The sequence below is a fragment of the Populus alba genome, chromosome 12, assembly GCF_005239225.2.
Source record: "Populus alba chromosome 12, ASM523922v2, whole genome shotgun sequence".
Lineage (NCBI taxonomy): Eukaryota > Viridiplantae > Streptophyta > Magnoliopsida > Malpighiales > Salicaceae > Populus > Populus alba.
In genome coordinates this window covers 15,170,242-15,184,128 of record NC_133295.1, presented here as the reverse complement: position 1 = coordinate 15,184,128, position 13,887 = coordinate 15,170,242, and the positions used below count along the sequence as shown (strand labels likewise).

At 36.9% G+C, this 13,887-nt stretch overlaps 2 protein-coding genes across 7 annotated transcripts; one reads left to right on the top strand and one right to left on the bottom strand.

Moving 5' to 3' along the window:
• The first annotated feature begins 442 nt into the window (after positions 1–442).
• On the top strand, positions 443–7,648 carry LOC118060486 (mitogen-activated protein kinase kinase kinase YODA). 4 transcript variants are annotated; one of them, XM_073403742.1, is made up of 14 exons: positions 443–700; positions 1,489–2,316; positions 2,416–2,467; positions 2,561–3,156; positions 3,454–3,541; positions 3,676–3,738; positions 4,077–4,237; positions 4,369–4,444; positions 4,775–4,834; positions 4,921–5,028; positions 5,210–5,449; positions 6,169–6,260; positions 6,348–6,856; positions 6,963–7,648. In XM_073403742.1, the coding sequence occupies exons 2-14, from the start codon at positions 1,757–1,759 to the stop codon at positions 7,043–7,045; spliced, it is 2,688 nt and encodes an 895-aa protein (XP_073259843.1). In that variant the 5' UTR covers positions 443–700; positions 1,489–1,756; the 3' UTR covers positions 7,046–7,648. The 4 variants fall into 4 exon arrangements, with proteins under 4 accessions (XP_073259843.1, XP_073259842.1, XP_073259841.1 ...); XM_073403741.1 differs by adding an exon at positions 837–916 and having other exon boundaries at positions 2,416–3,156; XM_073403740.1 differs by having other exon boundaries at positions 2,416–3,156.
• A 113-nt stretch (positions 7,649–7,761) lies between these two features.
• LOC118060487 (short-chain dehydrogenase TIC 32, chloroplastic-like) lies at positions 7,762–11,420 on the bottom strand. Of its 3 annotated transcripts, none has more exons than XM_035073706.2 (8): positions 11,252–11,419; positions 10,922–11,153; positions 10,705–10,784; positions 10,300–10,453; positions 9,715–9,793; positions 9,262–9,346; positions 8,639–8,685; positions 7,762–8,361 (listed from the first exon to the last, which is right to left on the bottom strand). In XM_035073706.2, the coding sequence occupies exons 1-8, from the start codon at positions 11,355–11,357 to the stop codon at positions 8,185–8,187; spliced, it is 960 nt and encodes a 319-aa protein (XP_034929597.1). In that variant the 5' UTR covers positions 11,358–11,419; the 3' UTR covers positions 7,762–8,184. The 3 variants fall into 3 exon arrangements, with proteins under 3 accessions (XP_034929597.1, XP_034929598.1, XP_034929599.1); XM_035073707.2 differs by having other exon boundaries at positions 8,195–8,417; positions 11,252–11,420; XM_035073708.2 differs by lacking the exons at positions 7,762–8,361; positions 8,639–8,685 and adding an exon at positions 8,692–8,901.
• Positions 11,421–13,887: the final 2,467 nt, after the last annotated feature.

Below are 13,887 nucleotides of genomic sequence, written 5' to 3'. Positions count from 1 at the left end.
GCACAAAATTTATATCTAGATTAGTTTATTCATAATGTATTTTTATCTCTTTTTTTTTTAAAAAAAAGTTTTGATTCATAACACACATCAATGTTGCATCAAACATATACATTACATTAAACAAGCTTTGAAATAAAATTCCATAATTTTAATAGGAAGTTACAACAAAAACTTAATCATGTAAATCCTTGCTGATCCATGATGTCATGACAAAAATTAGCATATAAGATTGATAATAGAAGCGAGTAAGTTTCCAAACTTCACCATAGACAAAAAGAATCAAAATCAACAAATCAATGGATTAATGATAATAATAATGTTTTTTTATTAAAAAAAAAAAATGTAGTAGTGGCAGTAGTGAGTAGTCCTGTTGTCTTTATATTTTATTAAATTATTAATAGAGGAGGAATCGAGCACATACAGAGCTCATGTCTTAGGACAGACACCCCCCCCCCCCCCCAATTTCTATCAAAATCTCTCTATATCCAACGCGATCTCTTATGATCTCTTCACGAACTCGCAAATTCAAAATCTTTTTCTCACTCTCTCACTTCTTAGATTCAGATTCTAATTGGGTTTTCTTTTAATTTTGCTTCTTTCACTCTCTAAAGTTGAAACATTGAAGACTTTTTACTCTATTCAATCACCTGGTCTCCCTCTACTTTAGCTTCTTCACTGCTTCATCAACTGTGTGGAAAAAGTAAGTGTTTTTCTTATGCCCCATTTTGTTTTTTTTCCTTACTAATGTCTTGAAGGGAGTGGATTAGTTTTGGTGTTTGTTGTTTTTTTTTGTGTGGAATTTTAGATCTGTATTGGTAAAGTTTTCTTCTTTGTAGCAATTTGAGATCCTTAGAGTCTGTTTGGTTCCTGAGAAAATAGGATTGAATGAAGAGAATGGGAAAGAAACTGAGTGGAGGTATCCACTTTGTGCCCACTCTACTTTCTGTTGTTGTTGTAAAAAAATTGTAAATTTTGAGACTGATAATTGTGATAGAGCTATTAAAGGATTGATTTTGGGTTTTTCCAGTTCTTATATTTATATCTGTAAGTATTGGAATAAAGGTTTTTTTTTTTTTCCGGAAAATTATATTTGATGTATCTTTCCATTATTGAAGTCAAATGGGTATTCCTGGAATTAGCGTCAGAAGCTGTTTGATAGACCTAGAAAGCACTCGAAAGTGGATTTTTGGGCTGATTTTTGACTTCCTACCAGTGTTTCCAGTAGACCTGTTTCGTACCTGAACTCTCATTGACTCATACAAAGGTTCTACTAGAATTAAGAAGATGAAACCACACACGGATTCTTTTCATGTCGATGTGTTTATGGGATAATTAAAACTCTATTGTAAATTAGTCACAACATGTTTCTGATAGTGTTAGTGATTAATGTTCTGTGAACTCCATAGTTTTGGATAATTTGTGTTATGTTTGAAGATACTAAGTTTCTTGAGAGAACTGAAGACGGGCCTTTTCCATTTATGTCTGCAGGTTTATAATTTCTGACAGTTTTCAATGTCACTCAAAATCTGCCCCCCAGAATGTTAGCCTCAATTTTCATGAAACTCCTTCAGTGAACTTTATTGTTGAACTTTCTAAGACCTCAAGCTCAAGCTTTTTAGGGTTTTCATGTGGTTCATAACTTCACACCTAGGTGCTATATTATAATGTTTGATATCAGAATGGATTGGCTTTGGGAGAACTTTGCATAGTGATTCTTTGTAAATAAAAAAATAAATTTTTTTTTTTTGAGAAAAAGATGCCTTCGTGGTGGGGAAAGTCATCATCTAAAGAATTGAAGAAGAAAGCAAACAAGGAAAGTTTCATTGATACATTACACAGAAGATTTAAGAGTCCATCTGATGGTAACCTTAATGGTAGATCTGGAGGTTCTCGAAGACTTTGCAGTGACACAATTTCAGAGAGGGGATCTCTATCTCGAGCAGTATCAAGATCACCTTCACCTTCATCAAAACATGTTTCTAGGTGTCAGAGTTTTGCTGAGAGGCCCCATGCCCAACCACTTCCCCTTCCTGGTGTGCACCCTGCAAATGTGGGGCGCACAGACTCTGGAATTGGTATATTGACTAAACCAAGATTGGAAAAGGGTGCAAATTCGTCATTGTTTTTGCCCCTACCAAGACCAGGATGCATTCGTAATAGGCCAAATGCACCAGATTTAGATGGGGATTTGGCCACTGCTTCGGTTTCCAGTGAGAGCACCACTGATAGTGACGATCCTGCTGACTCAAGTCATCGTAGTCCTCCAGCAACTGACTATGACCTTGGGACCAGAACCACCACTACCAGCCCTTCCAGGTAAGCCTCTGTATTATTTGTTAAATTTTCATTATTTGTGGTTTCTTCCATCATTCATTTAACTCATCCCTGATGAATTTACTCCATTTTCTCCTGAAGTGCAATGCTCAAGGATCAGTGCGCTATTGTGAACCATTCAAACTCAAAAGAGGCAAAGAAACCAGCTAGTCTTTCTTTTGGTAATCACACCTCCTCTACATCACCTAAACGGAGACCTATAAGCAGTCATGTGCTGAATCTACAGGTTCCACAACATGTTGCTTCCGGCAGTGCTCCAGACAGCTCCATGTCAAGTCCTTCCAGAAGTCCCATGAGAGCATCTAGCACCGAGCAAGTCATAAACTCTGCTTTCTGGGCAGGCAAGCCATACCCAGATGTCAATTTTTTAGGATCTGGCCACTGCTCCAGTCCTGGTTCAGGCTACAACTCTGGACATAACTCAATGGGAGGGGATATGTCAGGACAGTTATTCTGGCAACAAAGCAGGGGTAGCCCTGAATGTTCTCCGATCCCTAGTCCTAGAATGACCAGCCCTGGCCCCAGCTCCAGAGTCCAGAGTGGTGCTGTTACACCAATTCATCCCAGAGCAGGAGGGACGATCATTGAGTCCCAGACAAGCTGGACAGATGATGGGAAACAACAAAGCCACCGGTTGCCCCTCCCTCCTGTAACAATTTCCAGCCCCTCTCCCTTTTCTCATTCAAACTCAGCAGCAGTATCTCCGTCTGTGCCACGAAGTCCAGGAAGGGCAGAGAATCCAACAAGCCCAGGATCTCGCTGGAAAAAAGGAAAGCTTCTGGGTAGAGGCACATTTGGACATGTCTATGTTGGATTTAACAGGTATAAACCCCAAAAGCAAACGCTTGAATATGTTTGATTTACCAATATTGCATGTAAATTCTCATGGATGCATTATGCTCCAACTGTTTGCAACCTACACTATAACCCAGTAGAGATGCCTAGTTGTGACCGTTGTTAGTTAGTTAAGTTGACTATTTGTTTGTGGCGCCATTCTTATGAGAACCTACATGATTGATTGACAGTTTTTATTGAATGACATTCTAAACTATTCCTAAGTTTCCAAATGTTTGTGAAATTGAGGACTACACGTCTGATTTTACCTTTACAATCGGTCAGTGAACGTGGCGAATTGTGTGCAATGAAGGAGGTGACATTATTTTCAGATGATGCTAAGTCAAAAGAAAGTGCTAAGCAGTTGATGCAGGTAAGTTGATCACCCCTTAGCAATGAAGTTTCTTGTGACAACACTATAAACTTTTCTGCTTGCGTATATTTTTTTTATATTATTTAACTTGTAAATAGCTTTGAAAGAAGTTCTTACTTTCAGTCTTTTGACAGGAAATTTCTCTTTTAAGCCGTTTACAACACCCAAACATTGTGCGGTACCATGGATCTGAGACGGTATGTCTCTTATGTGCTGTTCTTTATCTTTTGCATGCAAGTGCTATTGAATTTAACCTCTTGTATTCATATTGAAACTTGTGTTGTTGGTACCATAACCTTTGGTTCTTTATAAGTCCTTTTACGTTAGGGTTAGAATAACAGTCAATGGTCAGTGATCATAAAACCTAATTATTGATACTCTAGAAATTAAATTTTGGGTCATGTTGGCTTGCTTAACTGCGTAGTGCAATAAGTTGGCAGGTAGTATTTCTGCACTGTGTGCAATTTGCTATTTCAAGGGACAAATGTAAGTACTACACTTCATTAACAAAACCTTCAAATGATTTCTTGAACAGGTTGGTGACCGGCTTTATATATACTTGGAGTATGTATCTGGTGGGTCCATATATAAACTTCTCCAGGAATATGGCCAATTGGGCGAGCTAGTTATTCGTAGTTATACCCAGCAAATCTTGTCAGGACTTGCATTTTTGCATTCTAAAAGCACTGTTCATAGGTGAGTGGACTTTCCGCTCTTTGATCTGCTAGATAATAACAATTTATTTGCTCATCTTTACAATTGTTAATATTCTCTTGCTGTTCCTCAATTTTTTTTTTTCTTGATAAATATCTTGCTTTCCTCTTCAGAGATATCAAAGGAGCAAACATTCTTGTAGATCCAAATGGTCGTGTTAAATTAGCTGATTTTGGCATGGCAAAACACGTAAGTGTGTAAACAGTTATTTTTCTCTCCAAAAAACAAGATGAATTTCATATTGAACTGGAGCTGATATATCTATATTTACGGATATGGAGTTCGTTGAATGATGCATATGACAACTAGGTAGCTCGCATAATCCCATGCCAGCTAGCAAAATTACCTTGTGAAGACTGGTTTTTTAAGTTTAAATTCTTTGGGTGCATGCACTAGGTGCAAAAATTAAAGAAAAAAAAAATTATTTGCTGCTGACTACAGTCTGATCTACTTTTACTGTTTACTCCCTCTCTTATGGTCAATCCTAGTAGCTGAGCTAACCTAATCTTTGCTTTGCAGATCACTGGGCAGTCATGTCCACTATCATTCAAGGGAAGTCCTTATTGGATGGCACCTGAGGTCAGAATCTTTTCTTGCTCAACTTTCTTGTGCTTATAATGGCATTTCCATATTATACTCAACCATCTTTTTCATTGTTTTCTCAGGTTATAAAGAACTCAAATGGTTGCAATCTTGCTGTGGATATATGGAGTCTTGGATGCACTGTTTTGGAGATGGCTACCACAAAACCACCTTGGAGCCAGTTTGAAGGAGTAATTCCTCTAGACAATATTTAATTTAATGCAGTCTAAAATCTAAATATTTTAGTTGATCAAAGAAAACTGGCACAAATTATTTCTCGTGTATCTTGACACTTGCTTCTCATTTATAAAGAATTTACAGGTATTAGATTTTGTTCTTTCTTCTAATGTACGATGTTTTCATGTTGTTAAGGTTGCTGCCATGTTTAAAATTGGAAATAGTAAGGATCTCCCAACAATTCCAGATCACCTCTCAGATGAAGGAAAAGATTTTGTAAGGCAATGTTTGCAACGTGATCCACTACATCGACCTACTGCTGCCCAGCTTTTAGAGCATCCTTTTGTAAAATCAACAGCGCCTTTAGAAAGACCTATTCCAAGCCCTGAACCTACTGATCCACCCCCTGGAGTTACAAATGGAGTTAAAGCTATGGTATGTCCCTTTGTTCATGTTGTTCCTTCAATTTCTATGGAGGTCTAATTTTGCATGCTTGGATAGTTAGCTGCATTTATTCCCCTTCATGTGAGATGAAGGAAAGGCTTTGGTAAGGCAATTTTAAGCTCTGACAATGTTTGTTTTAAATAGCAAATTCATCATGTTAAATTTATCTCTGATATTGTGCTGCAATGCATTTCATTTGTAGTCCAATGATGCCATGTTAAATATATGAATTTGTTCTGTTGTCTATTAAAAAAGTACGGGAAGAAGTTTGGTTATATGGTGGAAGTTGTCATCTCCTAACTTTTCATCACAATAACCTTACAGTTCGGTGAAGAATGCTTTCTCTGATTTTTTCTGATAAGTTTGTGCTCTGAAGGATACAAGCAGAATTTGTAGTGAAGAGGATGTATGCATTGGATGAGAGGCTGTACAACCCATGCTTTTCTGTTTTGTATATTATGCATGTGCGAAATGCATTTATATTTATGAAGTCAATAAACTGATGTATGTCTGGGGTGGAAGGTTACTTGACTGTTATTCTCCTGCTTTTGTTTGGCAGTATGACATAGGAGAAACCTATTGATCTGTCACTGAAAGCAGAGGAAAATCATGAGAGCTTAAACAAGCTGTTTTTCATGTCTGTTACAATCATTCTACTTTTGGATACCTGCCATGTTAAATGTTTCTTTGGTTTATTTACCATGTTTCAGGGCATTAATCAAGCAAGAAACTTTCCCACCTTGGATTCAGAGAAACTTGCAGTTCATTCTTCTAGAGTTTCAAAAACTGGTCTACTTGCCAGGTATCCATCTCTCTCATAATATCACTGGCATCACTGCAATCATCATCTCATCATTTTATGATCTGATTTCAATTCCCAAATCTGTAGTGATTTACATATTCCAAGGAACATATCATGCCCTGTTTCTCCCATTGGAAGCCCTCTCTTTCATTCGAGGTCACCACAACACCTAAATGGAAGAATGTCTCCTTCACCTATAGCTAGCCCCCGGACCACTTCAGGCTCGTCCACACCTCTGACTGGTGGAACTGGTGCTATACCTTTCAATCACTTGAAACAGTCAGTTTACTTGCAAGAGGGTTTTGGAAACATGCCATATCACACAAATGGTATGTATGCCAATGGCTTGGCTTATCATGATTCCAGTCCTGATCTTTTTCGAGGAATGCAGCCTGGCTCTCCCATCTTCTCAGAGCTGGTTCCCTGTGAAAATGATCTCATAGGAAAGCAGCTTGGAAGGCCTACTCAAGGGGAACCTTATGATGGGCAGTCAGTCTTGGCTGTTCGAGTGTCTCGGCAGCTTTTGAGGGATCATGTGAAAACGAAACCATCCCTGGATCTAAGTCCCAACTCTCCTTTACCCAGTAGAACCGGAGGTATATAATCTAATGCATTTTTGTGGACTGGCGGATCAAAGCAAGCTTTCAAGATTTTAAGACTCATTTTGGTTCAATATGATTATTTTATTCATCACATTAACAGCTGAGGAAACTAGCATGTTCAATAAAGGGAAGGAAAGGTGGAATAAGTTTAAAGGTGATGAGACTTGGCTGGAGGCAGATTGATCAGCGTGGTTCCAAGCTTATGCATTTAGATAAATGCATGCCAGGCATGCTAAGGTATCTGAAAATACTCTTTCTGGTCAGATCTTCAGATGCACTGAAATGGAGCGTGCTAACTAAACTGAGAAACTTGCTCTTGTGGTCATTTTGTGGTGACATGCATTGTGAACTTGCACACACTTGACGAATCCCTCTAGCACTCAAAACTGATTAAGGTGAAAGATTACATCCCCCCTAGCATTGCGTTGCATCTCATGATCCGTTGTATAGCAGTTCCTTCAGTAAGGGAATTATTCGTGGCTTTGAGAATTGTATATTCCTTTAGATCATGGTATAAAAAAAACAAATATCAAGCTAGTAAGTGCAATTGCTACTTTTTTGGACAACCTTTTTTGGGTCTGAAACTGCTGTACAGAAGATGAACTGAATCGGTGCTAGAAATTTGTTTACCAAGCAGATGTGGATTTGTCGAGCCTTCGTGTGCCTGTTTCTTGGAGATTTTTTTATGCTGGCTCAGATTAACTGTTGCCTTATAGTCGATTCAAGCTGATTTGTATGTACATTATCACTAGTTATTGAAAAGAATCAAATCCAATGATTTCTGTATTTTCGATTTCTCATCAAGTTACTGAATGATGCGAAATCGAGAAGCATATGCCTCGAAGCCTATCACGAGTTACAGAGCCAATCTATATATATACTTGGGCAATTTGTATATATACAGACACAATTTATAAATCTATGAATTGATAAAATAAAAATTACACTCAAGTAAAAATTACAATAGATTAAAATAATACGAGTAGGATCTTATTTTATATTTTCCCAAGAAAGCAAGTCGTCTCAGAACTCACTGTGAAATGAAAAAGTTGGGACTCAAGCTTTAGAAATTGAATGCTCAATTTGATCATTGCTGAGAAGCTCCTTAATTCTGGTGAAGGTAAATCTGGCTAGAAAAGAAATGGACCAACTCCAAATTATTGATTCCATAATCATGGCATGTGTGGTTTCATGCGTGCAGATTGAAATGACTTTACTTGCAATGAGACGTAAAGAGTTTCAAGCAGACGGCTTCTTATTGAGAACTTGCAGCATAATCTTTGCAGGGCAGAATCTCCTTATTGGAATCAGTTTTATGATGTTTATGAAGGAGTTGAGCCTCTACGGACCAAATCTAAGCTGAAATCCCAGAGTTTCGTAGCTAACTCAGCATCATTTGCTTGTAAACTCGCCTTGGCTATGCTGCTGTCAGCAAAATACTGCCCGCTCATGCCTTTAACTTTTGGATGCAATGCTACATAGCATGTAGTTGCTGCCCCCTACACCCAGATTGATTTAATAACAGAGCATACATGACTTCAAAAGCCTGTGTAATCTACAGAAAATCCATTATTTCTAATCAATTATGTCGTGAACCCTATAGAGAAAACACTCGCAAGAAAACTGGACAGAGTTTTGTTTCCATCAAAACTTCTGGCGCAAGAAGACATGCACAAGCACACATACACAGAGAGGGAAGAGAGGACGCAAGCAATTCTAAAGACATTATCAGAGCAATATTTACTTAATTGTTTTTTCTCAGTTAATTATGAGTACCTGCTGAACATTTTTGATGACGTACTTACCAACAAGACCAACAAGACCTGCATAAAACCCACATCATCAGCACTTAAATTAAAATCCCAGCTGACTTTCATCACATACATCCAAGAGAAGAACATGGGATTTTAACCTGAAAAAAATGATAATTAAATCTTAGCTAAACTTTCTCCATGATGAGGCAAACAAGGGTTTTACATGATCCATCCTTGTATTATGTAAGGTTCATTAACTGTGTGACTCAGTGAAAAGTGAAGCACCTAAAAGAAAGAAAACTACTCAGTTTTTTGCAAAATATGGGCAAGACAGCCTCTGAAAGATAACGTTGCAATTGTGAGGGCCAATAATTCTCAGTCTCGACTGAGCAAGGAGGTTTGAGCATCAACTCTCCTCCCCCCTGGAAGTTGGCAATTGACCGAAGAGGTATGATCATAAATCATGGTTGAAGTTGCCTTCGATTATTTTAGCACTCCAAATCTTTTGAAATATATTTGTTGTCCATGGAGTAAGAAAATGAGATCATTTGCCAACACTGTTTTCTTCATTAAACCAAAGCAGAAAAAGTTGTTTCCATAAGCAAAAATCAAAAGCTAAACTACTATGAAAAATAAGTAAAATACCTGTGAGAAAACTGTAATGCCGAAAAAGGTTGGTGGCTATCAATCCTGGATGAACTGAATTTGCAGTTACCTCCACCCTGTCTTCCTGATTGAACAATATATCATCAAAGTGTTGCAGCAACTTACCTTTATCATAAATACCACATTCTACTTTATATTAGACAGTGGAGAGCATTAATTGTGAATTATAACAATAGATCATCTCTCCTTCAAACTGGAAGAATCCAGTATTTACTTATTGCTGTCTATACACAGCCAATCAACTGAGAAAAACACAATGACCGAAAACTTCAGGTACCAAGGCCAAGGAAGGTCTGCTGAGAGAAAATCCAAGTTTATAGCAAAGAGATAGTGTACACTGACATAGTTTAAAAAATATCATTTCTGGAAGCTCATCGGTATAAAAACACAGTACAGTGCAAGTGCATTAATATGCTTGAACAAATAACACACCTTTAGTTGTCTTGCAAGCTCATTAGCATGCAAAATATTTGCAAGCTTCGACTGACCATATGCAGATAAACTGTTATACCTGTGCAATCACATTCACTATATGTTAAGAGGAAAGCTATATCTTGCAAAACACATTCACTACATGTGTCCTAAGAATAATTTTGCAAAAATGACTAAACATTCATTACAAATTATCAACTATGTTTAGCAATCAGTCTCACTTTATGAGAAGCTTTAGTAGTAAAAAAGGGGGGCAACAAACAGCAAATTCTCCACAAATTTAGTTACAAATGACATCATATACTGAACACATTTGATGTCCTACACTATTGACTAGCCACAACCTGAATAATTAATAAACTGGTGTTTCCCCATTTTGCTCCATGCCTATCCTTATAGGGATTTGCTACACTAAACACAACTGTGCTCGAAATTCAACTCAATTTTGTTAAAAATTTGCAAGAATTTTCAAATGCCATGTCAAAATCATTTGTAATTATCCAGACCAGAATGCTTAACATAAACAAATAAAATAGACCTCCAAAAGTGAGACCCATGCAATTCTGTGTTGAGATGTGGTTCTACCCGGATGGATCATTGAGTTTAGCAAAACGAATCCCTTCAGGGTATGAGAATTTGTGCCGGCGTGATGAGACATTCACAATCCTTCCTTCTTTCCTGCTTGCACGAGCTGTCTTTCTAATGGTTTCCATCAGTAAATTCGTCAACAGAAAATGACCTGCAATATCACATTCTCAAGTATTAAAAAAACACATCACACGATTGACTCCATCGGATTGATCAAGCTATTTTGTATACATTTAACAGTTTCTTCTTCCCACCATCTTGAGCTAAAAAGGAACCCTCCAACACATGACTGCGCTTGTTCACCCATGCAAATCTCAGAAAAATACAGACAAAGGTGGAAGCAGGAAGCTTTTTAACATTCAAACAATTGACAGTTCATTTTTTAAAAAAAAATGTACTCACCGACATGGTTTGTTGCGAATTGAAGTTCTATGTTGTCCCTGGAAAGCATGAATGGTGTTGCCATGATTCCTGCATTGTTACTAACAAATGTATATCTGCTTTCAGTGCAGGGTTGTCACTAAGTGAAAACATCAAAAGGTTCTGGGTGTAAGCAAAACGAAAATACTAAGCAAATTAGAGCCCATAAATCATTTTTCCTGTTATCCAATTAACTTACATGAGAAGGTTTAAGGGAAGATTCAAGGACTTGAAGTCTTCTGCAAATTTCTTTACTGATGCCATGGAACTTAAATCCAAATCCATGGCATCAAGCTTTGCATTAGGGTTTCCCTTAACAATTGCTTCTTTGACCGCCCTGCCAGCTTCCAGATTCCTCACTCCCATAACTACATGAACACCCCGTAATGCAAGCACCCGTGCTGTTTCTGCTCCAATCCCACTTGATGCTCCTGCAGCATAATACATCCATGATCATCAAATAAAAAGGTATCCCTAATGCTTGCTTTGAAATGATCATTTTTTTTCGGGCTTTAAAAAAAAAATTGACCTGTGACAATGGCAGTGAGACCAGAGCCATCAATCCCTTGTGTAACATCTTCAGCTGTGGAAGAAGCTGAGAACCCAGATGTACCTTTTCTGCTCAAAAACCACATTCTTTCTATCTCTTATCATAAACACATCATCTACCGTGGCACTTTGTAGTTGTACTACTCAAAGGGTAGTGAACAGTAGGCGTTTGTCCATTTTATTTCTTCAGGGGCTAAAGGCCTCAGTCCAGTCCAACAAAACATGGCCTGCCCATGAAACCAATTTAATGATCTCCATACAAACCAGCTCATTATGGTTAATTGGAGAAGCCAGTTGAGATCATGTCTCATAATTTTCGGTTTTGTACAGTTGGAGATCTCAAGGGAAAGGTGTCATTCAAGGTTGTTAAAATCGTGATTTTAACACGGCACGGAAAGCCGTTCATAAAATCGGATCGTAAAAACGGATCATAAAATCGTAAAAAAATCGTCAGGAATTTTAAAATACATTAAAAAAAAATTCATGCTTCAAATAAAAATTAATACATAGTTCAAGCACCTTAAAAATAATGCTTCAAATAAAAATTCATACATAGTTCAAATATCTTAAAATACATGGTTCAAATAAATACATAATTTAAAATAATTTTTTATTTTTAAGTCAAGAAAAAGAGCTGAGTCACTTCTAAAAGTGCTGTGTGTTTTTGTAATGTAAGAACATGGGTTATTATTCGAGTAGATTGATGTTTTCTTTTGGTTCAATCCAGTGGTAAGATATAGCTACAAGAAGACTCCAGTGTTCAAGGTAGAGAAAAAGCAATTCCTACAAATGCGAGAGGCTTTTAGATTTTCTCGAGGACAGGAAAGTGAAGAGAGATTGGAATGTGCGTGTTGTGTCAGAGAAGGTGAAGGTAACGCAAGTGAGTGGCGTTTGTAGGGTACGTGTCGAGGGAAAACATGAGCAAATTGTTAATCAGTTAATTGCCTTCGATCTGTTCCATCCAATAGGCGGGTGACACGTGGCAGAAACACTGAAATTTTATCTTCTGCGGGCAAACTCGTTCAATCGGGTGTGAAATCGCGATTTTATGCGATTTCATCCGATTTTAACTGTTTTTATCCGATTTTGCTCATTTTCAAGTTTTATGAACGATTTAGCACGTAAAGTCTATATTAACTCGTAAAAACATACAATTTTACGAGTTGAATCGCGATTTTAACAACCTTGGCCATGGACTTTCTTTGCTGCAAGGTTGTTAAAATCGCGATTCAACTCGTAAAATTGTACGTTTTTACGAGTTGATATAGACTTTACGTGCTAAATCGTTCATAAAACTTGAAAATGAGCAAAATCGGATAAAAACAGTTAAAATCGGATGAAATCGCATAAAATCGCGATTTCACACCCGATTGAACGAGTTTGCCCGCAGAAGATAAAATTTCAGTGTTTCTGCCACGTGTCACCCGCCTATTGGATGGAACAGATCGAAGGCAATTAACTGATTAACAATTTGCTCATGTTTTCCCTCGACACGTACCCTACAAACGCCACTCACTTGCGTTACCTTCACCTTCTCTGACACAACACGCACATTCCAATCTCTCTTCACTTTCCTGTCCTCGAGAAAATCTAAAAGCCTCTCGCATTTGTAGGAATTGCTTTTTCTCTACCTTGAACACTGGAGTCTTCTTGTAGCTATATCTTACCACTGGATTGAACCAAAAGAAAACATCAATCTACTCGAATAATAACCCATGTTCTTACATTACAAAAACACACAGCACTTTTAGAAGTGACTCAGCTCTTTTTCTTGACTTAAAAATAAAAAATTATTTTAAATTATGTATTTATTTGAACCATGTATTTTAAGATATTTGAACTATGTATGAATTTTTATTTGAAGCATTATTTTTAAGGTGCTTGAACTATGTATTAATTTTTATTTGAAGCATGAATTTTTTTTTAATGTATTTTAAAATTCCTGACGATTTTTTTATGATTTTACGATCCGTTTTTACGATCCGATTTTGTGAACGGCTTTCCGTGCCGTGTTAAAATCACGATTTTAACAACCTTGTCCATGGCCATGCTGCTGCCAAGCCATCCTGACATCCTTTATTTGGCACCATGCAAACTGTCAACGTCCCATAGGCTGTTGTTTCTACATAATTTTGGCAGTTCAATTACTTCAATACATTATTATTGTACCGTTTTTAGCTGGGAACTGGTCACTTGGCGGCTCATAAAAAAAAAAAAAAAAAAAAAAAAAAAAAACCTTTAACATAAAAAAGTAAGGTTTTTATTTATTAATAAAATAGATCAAGAATTTAAAATATTAGTAAATATTAAAAAAAAAGCCTTAAAATATTTTATCTTAAGCCACGGAGAGCTCTTTAGTTTTTTTTTTTATTTAATTTTATGAAAATTATTATTTTTAATGTAAGAAATATAACACTAGTTAAAATTCCATTGAAACAGAATGATTTGTTAGTTTAATTTCTCATTTCTTTATTGTTTTGATCTCGTCAACATGCTCCATTTTTTACTTTTGACTTTTTTTTATCTGAATATAAATTATAATAATTTGACGTTGATGTATTAAAATAATATAAGAACATGCGATGCCATCGATAACATTTTAGCAGTACTGGTACC